This window comes from Nannobrachium achirus (genome assembly GCF_963921795.1).
Source record: "Nannobrachium achirus genome assembly, chromosome: 8".
Lineage (NCBI taxonomy): Eukaryota > Metazoa > Chordata > Actinopteri > Myctophiformes > Myctophidae > Nannobrachium > Nannobrachium achirus.
In genome coordinates this window covers 53,090,774-53,109,820 of record NC_137817.1, presented here as the reverse complement: position 1 = coordinate 53,109,820, position 19,047 = coordinate 53,090,774, and the positions used below count along the sequence as shown (strand labels likewise).

General features: G+C 44.6%; 1 protein-coding gene across 6 annotated transcripts in view; it reads left to right on the top strand.

The window, feature by feature from the left end:
• Positions 1-19,047, top strand: part of tenm4 (teneurin transmembrane protein 4) — a gene marked incomplete at both ends in the record, with an annotated part of 418,773 nt that overhangs the window by 282,658 nt on the left and 117,068 nt on the right. For all 6 annotated transcript variants that reach the window (XM_080731250.1, XM_080731249.1, XM_080731248.1 and 3 more), the window contains 2 exons: positions 4,998-5,230; positions 15,931-16,085. In XM_080731250.1, the coding sequence (XP_080587376.1) occupies positions 4,998-5,230; positions 15,931-16,085 (388 nt within the window). The remainder of the gene's footprint in view (positions 1-4,997; positions 5,231-15,930; positions 16,086-19,047) is intronic.

Sequence of the window (19,047 nt, the reverse complement as noted above, 5' to 3'; positions counted from 1 at the left end):
GGATGACACTAACTACCTAACTACCACACTGCTCCGGTCATCCTCTGTTAGTTGACACTAACTACCTAACTACCACTAGGGCATTAACGAAAAAGTCGACAAGTCCACCAGAGAATGTCGGAAGTCGGAAGTTGAAAAAAAAAAAAAAAAAACGTTCTATTGTGAAAATAGCTGATTTACATGCTCACGAGGCGTTGTGAGCATGTAGATTAGCTATTTTCACAATTTCTGCCTCTATATTTGACAATTTGGATTTATTCAAAAGTCCTTAAATTGGCACTTTAAGAAATGTGAAGATACCCTATATACACTTAAACTGTATGTTGGTTTGTTTACAGTTGAGTGAGAAAACAATGTTTCACATTAAGTTAATCATCTGGGGACACCCCCAAAATAATTGGGGGGGGGGGGGGTCGTGTGTGATGTGATGACGTACGTCATCAAACGATAAAGTCGACTTCAACTCAACTTTTTACTGAGTCGAGTCGACTTGCAAAAATCACAAGTCGTTAATGCCCTAACTACCCACACTGCCCCAGTCATCCTCTGTGAGCTGACACTAACTACCTAACTACGACACTGCACCGGTCATCCTCTGTGAGCTGACAGTAAATACCTAACTACCACACTGCCCCGGTCATCCTCTGTGAGCTGACACTAACTAGTCAGGGTACGTTCAGATATCTGGCTTGCAAGGCCGCGTAACGCCCCTGCCTATAGCAGCATTACTCCCTTGCCTTTGGACTATCACACTTGAGCAGCTAATGTGAGCGTCAACAAAGTGACGTTCTTCCTGCGCTTAGGTCTGTCCCATTGGTTAGTGTGTGTCTCTACCGGGTGAGAGTACAGCAGTGCTAGGTGTAGTACAGCAGTGCTGAACCTTTCTTCAGCACTGTTTCTTTCGCGGCAGAACCCTCTGAACAGAGGTAGCGCCGAAGAAATAAGCCATTTATTTACAAACATGTTTTAAAAAAACAAAGCCCACATGATAACAACACGTAATGGAGTGCTCGATACAGCGTACATATTCATCCTGCAGAGGTCGGCGATCTTACTTTGGCGAGGCGGAGGGGAGATCAATTCCATTCGTTTACGTGCGGCGAAGCAGGGAAAGGAGCGATAGAGAAGCGGCGCCCGAACGTGATTGAAACCGCGATCCACGAACAGAGACAAAGAGTAGCCATCTTGTGTGTCCTTCTTGTCGATTTTCAACACTGGGGAGAGTTCATGGCCACTCCTGGCCAGCCATCCATCCAGAATGTGAGTCAACGGCGTGGCCTGCTGGATATTACGAGTATCACACCCAGCACCAGAAAATGACTGTGAGAGCATATTAACCGTTTCAGATAGCTCCAAAAAGACACAGAGAAGAATTTCCGATGTTTTTTATTTTTATTATTATCATTTATATCAAAAGTCCGGGAATAGACGTGTGGCTGATGGGACCCAGTAGGAAGTCCGAGGGAGTACGACCAGGCTTAGAAGGTGTTAAAGGAGCTATAGTCAACTTTTTCATTGTAGGGCCGACACTTTGTTTACATCCTAGTCTATAGACTAGAATGTAAACAAAGTGTCGGTCTGACAATGGCCAAAATAATTATTTTATTATTATGTTATGATTTTTGTGGTCATTTTTGAATAGAAACACATACATGAAGCTTATTTTTTTATAAAATATTTTCTAAACATTATTTTTATTTTAGCATCCGTTTTTCAAGAAAAAGTTGACTATAGCTCCTTTAAGTAAAAGTATCAACACTGCCAATGGAAAAATACTCTTTATAGGGAACGGTCACACCACACTTTTGTTCTACCTTTGGATTATCGATGCTGAAGCCAGCATCTCCATATGTGGCAAGATCAAGGGATAGGCAGCTGGGTCATAGTGAATTGATCCCTTTATGCCCATATATGGAGAACACTGACAGCATCAGTAGGACTAAGTCCATGCGTGTCAGTGTGATGTAAAACGAAAGTGCCCATATATGGAGATCTCTGTATCTCTCAGTCCTTGTCCCCTTTTATGGGCATATCGGTTGGATCGCGGTTCTACTGACATTTTTTGTTTTGTACAACTGTACATCAAGAAAGTTCATTAACGACCCTGGCCCACCAGCTTAATGGCCCACCATTAAGCTGGTGGGCCAGTCAAAATTGTGTCGCAGGCCGGAAGTGGCCTGCGGACCGGAGTTTGAGTATCACTGAAGTAGGGCATTAATTTACGAAAAGACACAAAAAGTTGGAGAACATGGAGATAAGAGGTTTCTGCCCGTCAGTGTCGATGATATGATTGATTAAAAACGATCGGTTGGATTAATCGCTGCACCCCCTGGTCCTTTAAGGACCCCTGCAATCTGCGCCGCAGACACATTACAGCGGAGCTCATCCCCCATTACGGCACAGAGTAATTTTTCACTTATGTAACACCTCGCCTCTGAAGGATCTGGAGAGAGAGAGAGAGAGCGGGGGACTTTTTATCCAGCTCTCTCTGAGACTTCATTATAACCTACACTGCATAATTTATGGCAGTAGTCCACATCATGTTCATTGATTTGAATGTGATAAAAAAAAAAAAAGGCAAGGCCCAGGGGTGTCGCACCAAATTCTGGGCCCCGGGTACAAGGATTCCCTGTGGGCCCCCCAATGAAATGTTCTTCACATGCGTTCCCATTTAGACTGGGAACGCATTATTACGCCTTGCAGTGCTTTAACTGTTGAAAAATAGCAGATATACAAGCTCACAGCGCGGCACCGAGTGCCGAGCTGCGAGCTTGTAGATCTGCTATTTTTGAAAAAATCGTGAAAAGTCTTTGAGTAGCCTATTTCAAATCCTACTAAGGTTTTTTGAAAAACCTATGTTTCTATGTCAGTGGTGCTCGAACCTTTTCATTTGAAAAAAACAGAATGATATGTATTTGGCCATGGACCTCCATCTCAAAAGATTTCGTTCCAAGGACACCCCCAGAAGCAAAATCTGAGTTACAAATGTTCGCTTAAAAAAATACATATATTCAAAGATTTGCACACATTTTCACGACTTTTCAAAAAATAGCAGATCTACAAGGTCGCAGCGCGGCACTCGGTGCCGCGCTGTGAGCTTGTATATCTGCTATTTTTCAATAGCTAAAATAATTAAGGCCCCCTCCACCTTGGGCCCTAGTAACTCAGTCCCACTCCCCCCCCCCCCCCCCTTTGTGATGCCCCTGGCAAGGCCGATGCATTTCGTAAAATGGAAAAGGAAGCTAATATGTTTCATACGGTATAAGGGATGAGATTAGATGAGATGGGGGAGATGGAGAGAGAAAGCTTGAATGATCCCCGGAGAGAAATCTCTCGGCGTACTCGAGTTCTCCATGTCTCGGCTGCTGGTTTTGTCCAGGTATTGTGTTGCCCTTGCTACGATGTGATTGGCTACTCCTTTTTATAATTTAATCATCTGGGGACCCCCCACAATAGGGGGGGTCCCGACCCACAGGTTGAGAACCACTGCACTAAACCAGGGGTTTTAATCATAATTTATTATTCTAGTAGGCATAAAGTTATTCTTACATTGTCATTGCCTACACAACAGATAATACAATTCTTACATTCTCGTTGCCTATACACCAGACAATAAAAGGAATGCATTAATGCTTGAATGCTTGTTTGCTTTCACCACCAACATTGCTGGCTTTACTGATATACTTGATCTGCTTTAGCAAAACAATAAAACAAAGTAATATAGAAAGACCTTTCCAGGAAAAGCACAAATGGCAAATATATATTAACCCTGTATTATACTCTGTTGGTCACAATGTGTACAGTATGAGCTTGTAGATCTGTTATTCTACCACTTTTTCGAGTCACGTGTTCAAATACTGGATTCTGATTGGCTAAATTCCGGAGGTTATGACAGAACAACTGCCGCAAAGTTGTGTGAGGACTTGTCCGAGATCAATGCGCCTCAGTGTACATCCGGGGACTTCAGGAGGTAGTCGGAACACCTTTCCCCCAACCAACAAATGACCGTGGCAACGGTCCTATGTTTACTAACGTGCATGCTATAGTCGCCGATTTATTTGGATCCAATGCAATCCGCCAACTTTAAAGCCCCTTTTCTCTGAACCTATGCCTTTCTGGAAGCGAACAGCCTCTATTTACGGCCGGAACGGTACTTCTAACTGACGTTAGCTTAGCTGTAAGCTAGACGCATGGATTAGTATGGAGTTGGCGCCATCTGTTGGTGAGTAGAAGATGTTGTTGGTGGAACTATCTGCTGTCTCGCGGAAGTTTTATAGGCAATAATGATTGTAACTTAAGATCCTTGCAAGTTACAACTATGTGTTTTCTTTCATGTATAAGGGAAAAAGTGGTAGAAAAGCTATTTACCACTCGGGGTCGGACATTATGCTCTGATAATGTCCTGTGTGAGGGTGTTATCGGACTCGGCTTCGCCTCGTCCGATCACCCCCTCACACAGGACATTATCAGAGCATAATGTCCTCTCACTCGGGGTAAATTGCTTACTTCTTCCATTTTCTCGTAATAGAGGCAAAAGTTTGAATAGGCTAATGGTGATAATGATTTGAAGTCATGTCGTTCGGCCTTAATAAATTATGGTCAGGGAAATCGACGCACCGAAGAGTCTCCCATCATCTGTTATTTTCTTAAATGCAGAGAGAATCAGCTTGCCTGGTCTCTCCAGAAAACATGGATTTCCAAATGAGCCCACACACAGACACACACACACGCGCGCGCGTCCAGGATCAATCGGCATCCAGCCATTATGCCACGTTTAATCTCGTTCTACTTTTAATTTTCCGTGTCCTTTTGGTTCACAGTGTCATTGTCGTGTCCCCCACCAACTCTCCAATTGGTTTTTGGATCTATTTCAATTCAATTAGGATTTTTTTTCTTTCCCCTATTGAAAGTGGTGTGCCCTTCCCTTCCATTTTGCATTGATTCTTGTATAAATATTCTCCCCTCTACAACCTTCCCCTCCCTCCACTCCCTCCCAGCTCCAGTCCTGCTCATAAGTACTACCTGGCCACCAGTCCGGTGACGGGGGCCGTCTACCTGTCGGACACCAGCAGCCGGAAGGTGTTCAAGGTGCGGAACCTCAACGTGGTCAAGGACGTGGCCAAGAACGCGGAGCTGGTGGCGGGGACCGGGGACCAGTGTCTGCCCTACGACGACACGCGCTGCGGGGACGGCGGCAAGGCCACCGAGGCCACGCTCACCAACCCCAGAGGTATGCTGTTATTATGGTACACTGTTACACACCGAGGTACGCTGTTATTATGATACACTAGGGCATTCACCAACTATTCGAATATTCGAATATCAAAGTCACTATTCGACGTTGTTCACCAAAGTCGAATATTTTTTTTCTTATTTTGTCTAGAAAATATATAGTTTATAAAGCTTGGCTAGATAGGAAGTCATAAGAATGAGTTGTCAATGCCCCTGGTGGATGAATTTGTTAATGCTCTATACCAGGGGTTCTCAAACCTTTTTAGGCCGTGACCCCCAAAATAAACATATTGGGGACCCCCACCCTGACAAGCACATTTAATGTGACTCGGTTCCGCAGATAAATATTGTGAAAATAGCAGATCTACATGCTCACATGTGAGCATGTAGATCGGCTATTTTCACTATGTTCGCCTCTTGCTTAATATTTGACAGTTTGGCCAGTCCTGTCGAATATTCGACTATTCGAATACTTTGAGGTCGAATAATTGCGAATACTAAAAATCACTATTCGTGAATGCCCTATGGTACACTGTTACACACCGAGGCCACCCTCACTAACCCCAGAGGTACGCTGTTATTATGGTACACTGTTACACACCGAGGCCACCCTTACTAACCCCAGAGGTACGCTGTTATTATGGTACACTGTTACACACCGAGGCCACCCTTACTAACCCCAGAGGTACGCTGTTATTATGGTACACTGTTACACACCGAGGCCACCCTCACTAACCCCAGAGGTACGCTGTTATTATGGTACACTGTTACACACCGAGGCCACCCTCACTAACCCCAGAGGTACGCTGTTATTATGGTACACTGTTACACACCGAGGCCACCCTCACTAACCCCAGAGGTACGCTGTTATTATGGTACACTGTTACACACCGAGGCCACCCTTACTAACCCCAGAGGTACGCTGTTATTATGGTACACTGTTACACACCGAGGCCACCCTCACCAACCCCAGAGGTACGCTCAGTGTTGGGGAAGTTAAAGTTACATGTAACTGAGTTACGTAACTAAGTTATATTTTGCTGGAACTTGCTGGTAACTGAGTTACATTCATATTTCTGTAACTCGTCAAGTAACTGAGATACTTTTTGGGTCATTTTTGGCTCAAGTTACAAGTTACAAGAAGTTGCAAGCGAAGTTATACTTTTACATTTAAGTTTTGTTAAGATTAACGATCAAATGTCCTCAACAGATCATAATTTTCTTCTTTTTTGGAGCTGTGTGCAGCTCCCTATACGTGGCTGTGTGGGTCTGTCTGTGTGTCTGTCTGTCTGTCTGTGTGTCTGTGTGTGTGTATGTAGCCTGAACTTCCTAAACTTCGGCACGCCACTAGTCCCACAGTTTTGCCACCACACACTCGCGCCATATGTCAAATCGACCGGCTTACTCGGGAATCGTGGGCTATTACTTTTCTAAGAGAAAGGTTCTATAGTTTAATTGATATTAATTTATTAGTGAATTAATTTTCCCCATTGACTTATAATGGGAATCGCAAAAACTCACATTCAATTATTTGTCTCTCGCAAACCATAGGGGCTAGAGTTTCAAGACTTGGAGAGGAGGTTCATAATGATTTCAAGGATTAAATAAAAAATAATTGTGTCATTTGGCCGCATGGTGGCGCCATAACACCCCACTTTACGTTTTGGCCTGTAACTCTTGAACCGTAGGTCGGAAAATTAAAAATATTTTTTCCCTGGATTCCTTGGGTCATGACGCATCTCCCCATATAGGCCACGCCCATTTGCGCCATGATAGATTTTCCGCCATCTTGAATTTTCTCCAAAACACACTTTTTGCTCCTTTTCCTACATATTTTCTTCAAATGTCACAAAAATCGGTACACATGATCCACACACACACACACACACACACACACACACACACACACACACACACACACACAGCTCCACTTCACACGGGTGTGATTTTTTAACTTTATTTTAGGAACACAGATGTTTACTAAAGACCACCAAATGTACTTTCTCAATTTAACGCTGCAAAGAAAAAGTAACTCAAGTTACTCAAGTTACCTTTTCTATGTAACTTGAAACTTTACAAGTTACATTTCTCCAGGGGTATAACTTTAACTTGATCAAGTTACTGCCATGGTGAGTTACTTGTAAGTGTACAAGTTACGCTTTCAAAGTAACTTCCCAACACTGGGTACGCTGTTATTATAGTATGTACACGGTCACAGCTTGTCCGTGTGTGTGTGTGTGTGTGTGTGTGTGTGTGTGTGTGTGTGTGTGTGTGTGTGTGTGTGTGTGTGTGTGTGTGTGTGTGTGTGTGTGTGTGTGTGTGTGTGTGTGTGTGTGTCTGTCACGCCTGACACTGTGTTTGTCTGTTCGATGGGTTTGTCGCTCTGACATCATGCTCTGATGTCACTGTGAAATCAGGGGAACCACTCTAACAGAATGGGGTTCACTGTGTTGTCACACTAACAGAATCCCTTTTATGCCCATGTATGGAGTTCCCTGATGTCATCAATATTAAGCCCATATCTAACAGGACGTCATATGGGAATGAAATCCCTTGATGACCCCTGGTACCCATGGAGATCCATGCACTGGAGATATTCTGTGTGAGCCCAAACATGCTTACTCAGTTATTCGTTATGTGAAAGTCCTATGATGTCTGACATCATACCCTTTTATGCCCATACATGGAGATCCCTGTCTGTAGAACCAGCCACACAGATATGGGCTGTCTTGGCCATCTGTCTTAACCATATATGGATCATGTTAGTGTGGTATGTGGCCGATGTGGCCTCCATATGTGGGTAACTGGTCCGATATACATCACTGGCCAGATGGCCAATGTCGCCCTGAGGCGTCTTACTTTTCAGGTCGCAACCCGCCCCAAATAATCATATTTGAACTGGGGACCCATTCCCCCAGACTCAGCTGAAGCTTGAGTCTGACATTGTCCCCTGTCTGAGCGATTTACAGAGTGAGGAGACTTCCCCTAAAACCAATCACCAGAGATCAGAGGATACGCCTACTTGAGACTTATTTTTCATCCGACATGGTGCTTGTCACGTCTCCCTCTTCCGTATCTTACCGTCATCTCGTCATAACACAAATAATCAACGTTGTCGGGTGGAAACCTTGTATGTCCAAGACAGTTCATTTTAAAAATGAACTAAACTAGTGAAAACAGCAGATCGGCTGTTTTCACTACTTTTGTGCGACAGCCTTGTATGATGAAGCAGGGCTTTACTTGGTGAACAAACGTACAAACTTGAAACTTGGAGATACGAGGTTTCTGCCCGACAGTGACGTAATAATACTTATAATACTATTTATCAGTACTACCCAGGGGGCAAAGGAAGGTGTGCTGCATTTGCCCCGACATAAAAGGTTGTCCACCAGAAATATTATCTATGACCCAGTAGGATCACAACCTAAATGGACAACCCGGTCAATTTGTACGGCAAAGTTCCAATATGGCCGCCTCAATATTAGCCCCTATTAGTTTTAATGGGGGGTGAATAGGGAAAAATGTTAAACTGAGGGATATTTCCACGAAACTTCACAGGTTGATCAATGGTATACATATGAACATTTTTTGTATTGCAAGTTTCCATGAAATCCAATATGGCCGCGACAATATGGCCGCCATAATGTAAGGACCCAGAAAATAGGTTTTGCCTCTAACTTCTGAACCAGATGAGCTAGAAACGCAAACTTGGTGTCTATTTCATGGTGTCTGACCATGGGAGACTCAATGGAATGGGCACTGTGTGTGTGTGCAATGTCTGACCTGTACACCAATGACTTCAGATAAAATCAGAGACCAAAACAATGTATCTTAGAAATTATTTTTTTATTTAAAAAATTAATAAAAAAGAGAGAGATTATCTCAATGAAATTAATGCAACTGCCTTTTTGGGTCTTTCACACATAGACATGCACATGCTTTCCAACAACTTCAGCTTCAGGGAAATTATAATGAACACATGATTAAAACAGGCTGCATTATAATGCAAATAATTGCTAGTCACTATCACTGTCATGTGTACCTATCCTGCTGCATCTTGTCTCCAGTCCTTGGCAACGACACCCCAAGTAGCATGCAATTCCCTTCTTCGCACATGAACAGTTTTTCTGGCAGCCTTTGATACAGCTACATGATATTGCCTTGTCCATTGATATAGGCCAGGCTGGCTCTGTAGATGGACAGGGGACTGCCTTCCCATGGCGGCAGCATGATATAGGCATCTATATCATGCTGCCACCCACCTCCTAGACCTTCCAGAGCTGTGGGTGAGAACAGAGCAGGATGCATATCTTCCTATCCATCACATGGTCTCAGCCCTTGGACTCGCACAGTGTCGTGCCCTGCCCTTTATTCACAGCCTGAGTGGCAGAGATACCACCAGCTATCCCTTTTTCACTGGAAAGAAGGCATGGTTCAAGACCAGCATGGGTCTAGATCTCCCTGCACTTCAGGAGTTTGGTGAAAATTCCTCTTATTCCCTCTCAGAGGATGTCAAGAATCAGGCTAGAGACCTCACGATAGCTGTATATGCATCAAAAGCTGACCATTCGGAGGACTTTGACCTGGCAAAGCTGAGAGTGTACAAGTTCCTAAATAACCGATCAACCCTGTTGAAGCTGCTGCCACCTACAGAAAATGCCTTTGGCCTGCACCTGAAAAGAGATGCTCTTGCAGCCATAATAGATAAAACTGCACACATCGCGAAGCCAGACATCCCTTGCTTCACTGAATATGGATGGTCTCTCAGTGATGGGAAGGCAGTCCCCTGTCCATCTACAGAGCCAGCCTGGCCTATATCAATGGACAATGTAGCTGTATCAAAGGCTGCCAGAAAAACTGTTCATGTGCCATCCAGCCATCCATCCATCTTCAACCGCTTATCCGGAATCGGGTCGCGGGGGTAACGGTTCCAACTGAGACTTCCAGATTTCCTTATCCTGCGTAACTTCCTCCACTCCCTCTGGGAGTATACCGAGGCGTTCCCAGGCCAGTCTGGAGATATAATCCTTCCATCTGGTCTTAGGTCTGCCACGGGGTCTCCTCCCAGTGGGACGTGCATCGAGGACCTTCCTAGGAAGGCGCTCGGGGGGCATCCGTACTAGATGCCCTAACCACCTAAGCTGACTCCTTTCCAAGTGAAGGAGCAGCGGTTCTACTCCAAGTCTCTCTCGGGTGATTGAACTTCATGTGCGAAGAAGGGAATTGCATGCTACTTGGGGTGTCGTTGCCAAGGACTGGAGACAAGATGCAGCAGGATAGGTACACATGACAGTGATAGTGACTAGCAATTATTTGCATTATAATGCAGCCTGTTTTAATCATGTGTTCATTATAATTTCCCTGAAGCTGAAGTTGTTGGAAAGCATGTGCATGTCTATGTGTGAAAGACCCAAAAAGGCAGTTGCATTCATTTCATTGAGATAATCTCTCTCTTTTTTTATACATTTTTTAAATAAAAAAATAATTTCTAAGATACATTGTTTTGGTCTCTGATTTTATCTGAAGTCATTGCTACAACTACATACAGTAGAATCGGACAGGAAATATAATATCTCGTTTACAGCCATTTTGACAACATGCAAACTCAAGAATAATACAGGTATAAGTCCCTTCTGTGCCATAAATCTTAGCAAATGGATTCATATTGCTTGTATTTGCAAAAGCAGTCAACAATCATGGTAGAAATTATGTTAAAGCTCTATTTTGGGAATCCACCATCTTGCAAATATGCACAATAAAGGTCCAGACACACCCAATAATAAAATTAGCTATTCCATTGAGTCTCCCATGGTCAGACACCATGAAATAGACACCAAGTTTGCGTTTCTAGCTCATCTGGTTCAGAAGTTAGAGGCAAAACCTATTTTCTGGGTCCTTACATTATGGCGGCCATATTGTGGCGGCCATATTGGATTTCATGGAAACTTGCAATACAAAAAATGTTCATATGTATACCATTGATCAACCTGTGAAGTTTCGTGGAAATATCCCTCAGTTTAAAATTTTTCCCTATTCACCCCCCATTAAAACTAACTAGAAGCTGGGCCGCCCTTCGGGCGGCCCAGCGTCTAGTCGGCGACCTGGCCAACTCGGGAACGATGTAAATAGAGAATGAATGCCCCGCCCTTTAATGCAAACCCCATTATACCTGTTGTCATAGGACCCGTTTTGACCATCTGTTTGCCTGTGTCCATTTATGCCCATATATGGAGATATCTGTATCTGTCTGTCTGTCGGCGTCCATTTTATGTCCATATATGGAGATCACTGCAGATATAGTTCTGGGTCCATTTTATGCCCATATGCCCATATATGGAGATATCTGTCTATTTGCGTCCATTTTATGCCTGCCCCACCCTTTAATGCAAACCCCAATATACCTGTTGTCATAGGACCCGTTTTGACCATCTGTTAGCCTTTGTCCCCACCCTTTAATGCAAACCCCAATATACCTGTTGTCATAGGACCCGTTTTGACCATCTGTTTGCCATTGTCCCCTTATGCCCATATATGGAGATCTCTGCACACACAGTACCGGTTGCGGAAAACTCTGATGTCAGACATCAGTTCCGCATACGGGCATTCATTTTATGCCCATATATGGAGAACGTGGGAAGAATGGTTTAGAGATACTCGGATTACATACATACATACACATTCACAGAGATTTTTTGTTGACTCATGTGGCGTACGTGATGTCAGAGCCTTTTATGAAGTGATGTCACAATGAGTCAGCGCTTCCTCCGGAACAGCCTGATGTCAACAATCAGCTCCGCATAAGGAGATTCCGAACGTTTCGCGCCGGTTTCGGAAAACCGCGAGTCGGGTCGGGTCGAGGCCCGGCACTGCACTCCGCGCGGCGGCGGGGAACGCGCGTGCCGAATCTGAAGCCGGTGGGACGAACGGTTCTCGAGATACGCGGATTACAAACAAACAAACAGACAGACAGACAGAGATTTGTCGCATTTATAGATAGATAGGGGCTAATATTGAGGCGGCCATATTGGAACTTTGCCGTACAAATTGACCGGGTTGTCCATTTAGGTTGTGATCCTACTGGGTCATAGATAATATTTCTGGTGGACAACCTTTTATGTCGGGGCAAATGCAGGTTTCCTAAAAAAAGGCTGGTTTGCCCCCTGGGTAACAGTGCCATTATGTATGCAATGAATCGAAATGTTTCCCCCGATTTTCCATCTATCTTTCTAAGGTAAAATAAGAGACTAGGTAAATAAACCCTTCGTTGATCCCTGTGGGGAAATTGCCCGCAGCGTTTCTGATAGAGCGCATAGCTGGATATAGCTAAAGGAATGACATGCCAGGGACTGGATCAATACTCTTACAGTTTCCACATATTGGATTCTATTTTGCCGTGTCTATTTTCTATTTTCCACCGTGAGCCAGCCAGCTGGCTGTGGGTGATTTTCAAACGATGGATTTTTTGTTTTATATTTATTTTTATTTAATAAAAGCGCGGCATATTCCTCTTATGTTTAATTTTTTGGCTCTTCCATAGCTGCAAGGTGCATCAGTCTTCAGAAGAAGAACACGTCCTCCTCACGTTTCGGCCTCGGTCGAGGTTGGAACGATGATTCATGTACCAAAATAACATTTATAATATCCAACTGGAAGGTTTGCGGATGCTTTTACAGCAGCGTTCATTAAAAGAATGTCGCTCGGCGGGTGGCGCAAGCAGCCCTAGGACAGATACGATCGAGTCAGACATGAGATAGAGAGAGAGAGAGAGAGAGAGAGAGAGAAGTATACCAAACTCCCTACATAAACTACAACAAACTACGGTAACCTAAAAGAATGGATGGCCTTTTCTCTGCCATTTTAAACATAGCCTGAACTCAGCAAATGCCAAATTGTCCTTACCTTTTAACGTGGGCACATGCGCGCATCGGCACGATCTGTGCATGTAACATGTACCAGTGTTGTAGACCGGACCGCAGCTTTCGAAAAAAAACAATCCCATTGGAAAAATAAATATCCGTTGTCAGGCTGTATCTGCCGCTGTTTACAGAAAAACTCATGTAAAACGCCGAGCTGTGCGTTATGTTCCTGCGAGGGCACGTCGCGCACATAGCAGACGATATGTATGCAGCTCATATGCCAGGCGGGTAAAAGAATCAGACAGCTTCCAAATAAAAAATCCGCGTGAAAAAAGACGATGTTATGCCCGTCCAGGCACTTTCCTTGTTTACAATGGAAAGCTATGGGATCGGAGCTATGACGCAGCTTTAGACCGGATACGGAAACCTAGATCCGGTCAAAACAGGAAATACGGCCAGATACAGTTAGGAGGCGGGCCTAAAGAGTCAAAATCGGCTATATACAGCGATCATACTTTTAATCGTTTCATAATGATTAAAGGTAATTACATTTCCCGCCTCGGTTCCATACATACTGTAGTAGACAGAGCAGAGCAGATCGCTCTACACCTTTACAGTAGCTTCCAGGCTCCTAGTGTTGATGAGTGAAACAGACATTTCTGCAGCCAAAGTGTTGGGCTGCAGAAATGTCATTCCTGACTAGTAAAATGCATGCACCCAGCGCCCCAATGCTGCACTGTGTGCAGTAGTTGTAGCCCAGTACACTCGTACAGTACTACAACGTATACACTTCAAGGAGCCACCATAACTCTTGACAGTGTCCAAGTGGAACCAAACGCAGCTCGACGGAGGTGATACAAAAAGGAAAAGTAGCGGGTACTGCTGTTCCAGGTAAAACTAAAAAGCAGAGTGAAGTGGAGTTGAGCCGGTACAGGTCTGTTCCCTCCTGAAGATGACTCACCTCCCCGTCTGGATGGGAGGTGGGAGGCTGGCTTCAACCTCTACCGACTGATGCAATACGAGTGGTTCGACTCGTATGCGTCACAGCCTAACTATACTGACTGAGGCAGAGATCAAGAAACATGTTTTATGTCTTTGTCTTTGTCTCGTTATCAAAGCCGTACGATTTATATCCACAAGTTTCCTGTGTCCCGACACCCATGAGCCTGTGCGTGAAAGTTGGGCATCGCTTCCTGTTCCTCTTATAGCTGTTTCATTCTGAGCCTGTGACACCTGAATCTCTGCATGGTGATTACATGGTGCTTGTTAAGTAATTTGAATCAGATGTGTGGAGGAAATGAAGCCCACATGAACACACCTTTTCCCCAGTAAAGGCCCATTCCCACCGGGCCAGATACATATTAAAATATGTGTCTCTCTCCATTGAAGTGGATGAGACTGGACTACCATCCACTTGAACTTGTATCTGGCCCAGTGGGAATGGGCCTTAAGTTTGTAAGTTTGTGATCTAAACAAGACTCTAGAGGAGACTCCAGGGACGACTGGGGAGAGTCACCCAGAGGCTGCATGTGACGACCTGGAATGAGAGCGTGTTGCTGGAGCTGTGGGAATCCCTGATGTGGAACAAGTCCTGGGTTTGGACTCACATCTTTATGCCTGATGTATACATGGTTGCTGAATGATGAATGAATGAACTTTATTTATATAGCACATCTTCACAGCACGAATGCACAGAGTGCTTTACAGATACACAATACTCAATAATAACCGTGTTGCTTTCTGAAAACAGCCCATCTCCAAGCTTATAGGGACTTTAAGCTTGGACGGTTTTCAGGACGGCTCCGATAGGCGGAAGGACGCGATGACGCGATCGCCGTCAAAGCAGTCAAAATCGTTATCAAACAACCCCTTTTAGTGAACTCTATGGTTCCCACAGTGACGTGTCTATGCAGCAGACGTTGTAGACGCTACGTGGAAAGGTAGCTTCTGCCGTAGTAGGAAAGCAGGTTTATCTATTGAGCACTGATCCGTCAGCTTAAAGTCCCTTATGACACACGGCACGGATACAATGTGAGAATTTCCGGTGGAGCGACACCGACGGTAATTAGAACTCAGGCTTTAGAAGTATAAGCAAGGAAGAGACTGGCTTTTGTGACTTTGTCCCAAACACCTCATCTCAGGTCGTCGTTGAATCGATGCCTGGCCCCCCCGTGTGACGGCTCTATTGTTCTTCGCCCCCAATCGATCCCAACCAAATCAATTCGGACATTAGTTTTGATCCCAGTCATTAGCTTTTAATTGCCATTTAGCCGCCTCACATCGCGTCACAGATGGATTAAAAATAAATTAACCGATAGATAATTCCCCCCCCCCCCCCCCCCTCTCTCTCTGTGTGCGCTCTGGTGACCCGCAGGGATCACGGTGGACAAGTACGAACACATTTTGTGCAAGTCTTTGAATATTTTTGACCCGATTCTAAAAGTGTCTTCTAAATCCTTCTACGTTTTTTTTTTTTTTTTCCTCCTTTTGATAAACCTATGTTTCTATGTCAGTGGTGCTCAAACTTTTTCATGAGAAGGACCCCCAAAATGATATGTATTTGGCCATGGACCCCCATCTCAAAATATTTTGTTCCAGGGATCCCCAGAAGCAAAATTTGAGTTACAAAATGTTCCCTTAAGAAATACATATTCAAAGATTTGCACACATTTTCACGACTTTTCAAAACGTGCTGTGAGCTTGTAGATCTGCTATTTTTCAATAGCTAAAGTATAACATAATTCCAGGCCTAAATGGGTTAACCAATAGATAATTTCCCTCTCTCTCTCTCTCTCTCTCTCTCTCTCTCTCTCTCTCCCTGTGTGCTCTGGTGACCCCGCAGGGATCACGGTTGACAAGTACGGCGTGATCTTCTTCGTGGACGGCACCATGATCCGCAGGATCGACCAGAACGGCATCATCTCCACTCTCCTGGGCTTCAACGACCTGACCTCTGCCCGGCCGCTCAGCTGTGACGCTGTCATGGACATCTCCCAGGTATGACCCCACCTGACCCCCGTGACCCCACTGACCCTATACTGCACTCAGGGCACGTTCAGACAGTCAGAAGGCAGATACATTGACCCCCATCCACTCCCATGGTAAAACTCATTTACTGCGATTTAAAACATCGCTGAACTCATGAACCGCCAGGTCTTCCTTTCCTTTTAATAACACACGGGTGACTAACAGGTCATATTGACCGATTATGAGGTAGCAAAGTGCAATAACTCTCCCCGTGAAGGTCTCAGAAATGTCCCCTTCCATGACTTTTCCTAAATACTCAAGACATATGTTCTCGTTTTTTTTCCCCCTTCTGAAACATTTTCTAAGTATGAAATATACCATTATACCACTCTGACTGTGTGAATGCTAGCACAATGTGTGGATCATATACCAGGCGAGTGTAGAGCCGATCACAGCTTCCAAATACAAAAATCCGATTGAAAATAGACTAGTGCTAGTGTTTGTATGTAAGCTAATGGAAACTGCGATATGGCCCCGCCTCCCAACCGGATACGGAAACCTGATCCGGTCGAAATCCGGAAATGAGACGGAAACTGTTCTCCGAGGGGACGATCCAGTCCGGATCGGCGATAAACAGTGATCATACTTTTAATTGTTACATAACGATTAAAGCATATTAAATCTTCGGTTTCCTTGGGCGCATGTCGGAAAGGAGACATGTCGGAGTGGCGGGGGGGGTAACCTTCCCAGACTTGATTATAAAAAACAGCCAGCAGCAACCCCGCATGAATGCAATGCAAAAGTGGCAATATTTTCCTCAGAATGACTGGAGATGTGCTAATCATCTCCAAATTCAAGAAGCCATGTGGTTAATGAATGTGGGCAATGAACATGACAGTGAACAGTAGGCAGGGGGTGAACTCCGATAGCAGCATGTTTCTGGAATAAATAAGAACGGTCTTCATCACGGTGACAATCATTCATAATGTGAGACAGAGAAAACAAGGACAAAGGACACGGTAATGCATGCAGCAGGGCTCCCATGTTTTCCAGGCCAAGGACCCCCTTAGCTCAGTGGTTCTCAACCCGTGGTCCTGGGACCTCCAGGGGGTCCCCAAATTATTTTGGGGGGGGTCATTGTTTTCTCAATCAACAGTAAACAAACCAACATGAAGTTCATAATGTGAGACAGAGAAAACAAGGACAAAGGACACGGTAATGCATGCAGCAGGGCTCCCATGTTTTCCAGGCCAAGGACCCCCTTAGCTCAGTAGTTCTCAACCCGTGGTCCTGGGACCTCCAGGGGGTCCCCAAATTATTTTGGGGGGGGTCATTGTTTTCTCAATCAACAGTAAACAAACCAACATGAAGTTTAAGTGTAGAGGGTTATGCCCTTTTCTAAAGTGACAATTTAAGGACTAAAATCACAAATTAAATTGGCCAAATTGTCAAATATTAGAGGCAGAAATTGTGAATTGTGAGGCGTTGTGAGCATGTAGATCTGCTATTTTCACAATAGAACCGTGTTATACAAAATGTAATGCCTCAACTCTTAGTGCTCGTCAGGGTAGGGGGGGTCCGCAGTTAAAATATGATTATTTTGGGGGTTCGCGGCCTGAATAGGTTGAGAACCACTGGACTAAATCAACACTGGCCCTAGGGGGTCCCGGACGGACCCTCTGAATGTTGAGGACCCCCTGACTGTTGAGGACCCCCTGCGGTGGAGGATGGCAGGTTGAGACAGAGGCTCCCAGGGGGATATGGTCTGTGTGTGTCCACTAGCAGCAGCTGGACTGTAGAGGCTGACCTATAGCTGGAGGCTGATGGGGAACATGACCCCCTAACCCCTCTACCGCGCGCACACACATACACACACACACACGCGTACGTTTGTATTACTATGCTTCTGAGGACATCAACATTTTATTAACAGGGGTCTTCAACAGGGGGTCAGTGTCCTCCAAATCTTTGTGTGATAGAAACGTTTTATTGTAGCGTCCATATTCTATCTGAGAACTATCTGAACGATCTGCTAGCCAAAAATAGCAGATCTACAAGCTCACAACGCCTCGACGACTCACGACTTCCAACTCCAAACCCTAACCCATAAACCTAAAAATCTAAATGCCTATAATCCTAATTGTATAACTCTAAAATCTCTCTCTCGTTGTGGGGGCGACCATGAAAGATTGTCCTCACAATCTCTTGTTTCTCTTTAAATTCTACTATCGCTGTCTGAGGAGAGTGGGACATTTGGTCCTCACAAGTAGGCTATATTAATGCTTGGAGGCTATACACACGCTTGGAGTCACTTGACAGACATAGACATTGGCACACACACACACACACGCACACACACACACACACACACACACACACACACACACACACACACACACACACACACACACACACACACACACAAGTACATGTCAGACGGCTCTAGCCAACCGAACGCATGCCTTAAGGCAAGGACGCCGTACCGAGGTCACATGACAACGTGCCGGGGTCACCAGAGCGGCGTCTGGCTCAGTGCCCCCCCCCCCCCCCCAACCCCTATGGAGACCATACAACAGCCTTTGCATGACAACAACTCACGCACCACCAGTGGTGTAAAGTAACTAAGTACATTTACTGTAAATACTGTGTTCTCAATATTTTTGCTTCTACACCACTAAATCTCAGAGGCAAATATTGTACTTCTTTTCTTTCTTTCTTTTTTCTTTTTTTGTTTTGTTACTTTTGTTACGCTACATTTATTTGAAAACTTTAGTTTCTTGTTACTTTGTAGATTTGATTATTATTACAAAACATACAGTAACCACTGGTATACAGTTCGGCCATTTGGAAATAGCTGATCTACAAGCTCACAATGCGTCGCCATGCGACGCATTGTGCGCTTGTAGATCTGCTATTTTCATATGATTTTTACACTTTTCATATTACCGGTATTTGAAAACTTGTGAAACGGAAAGTATACTTTCTACTGTTG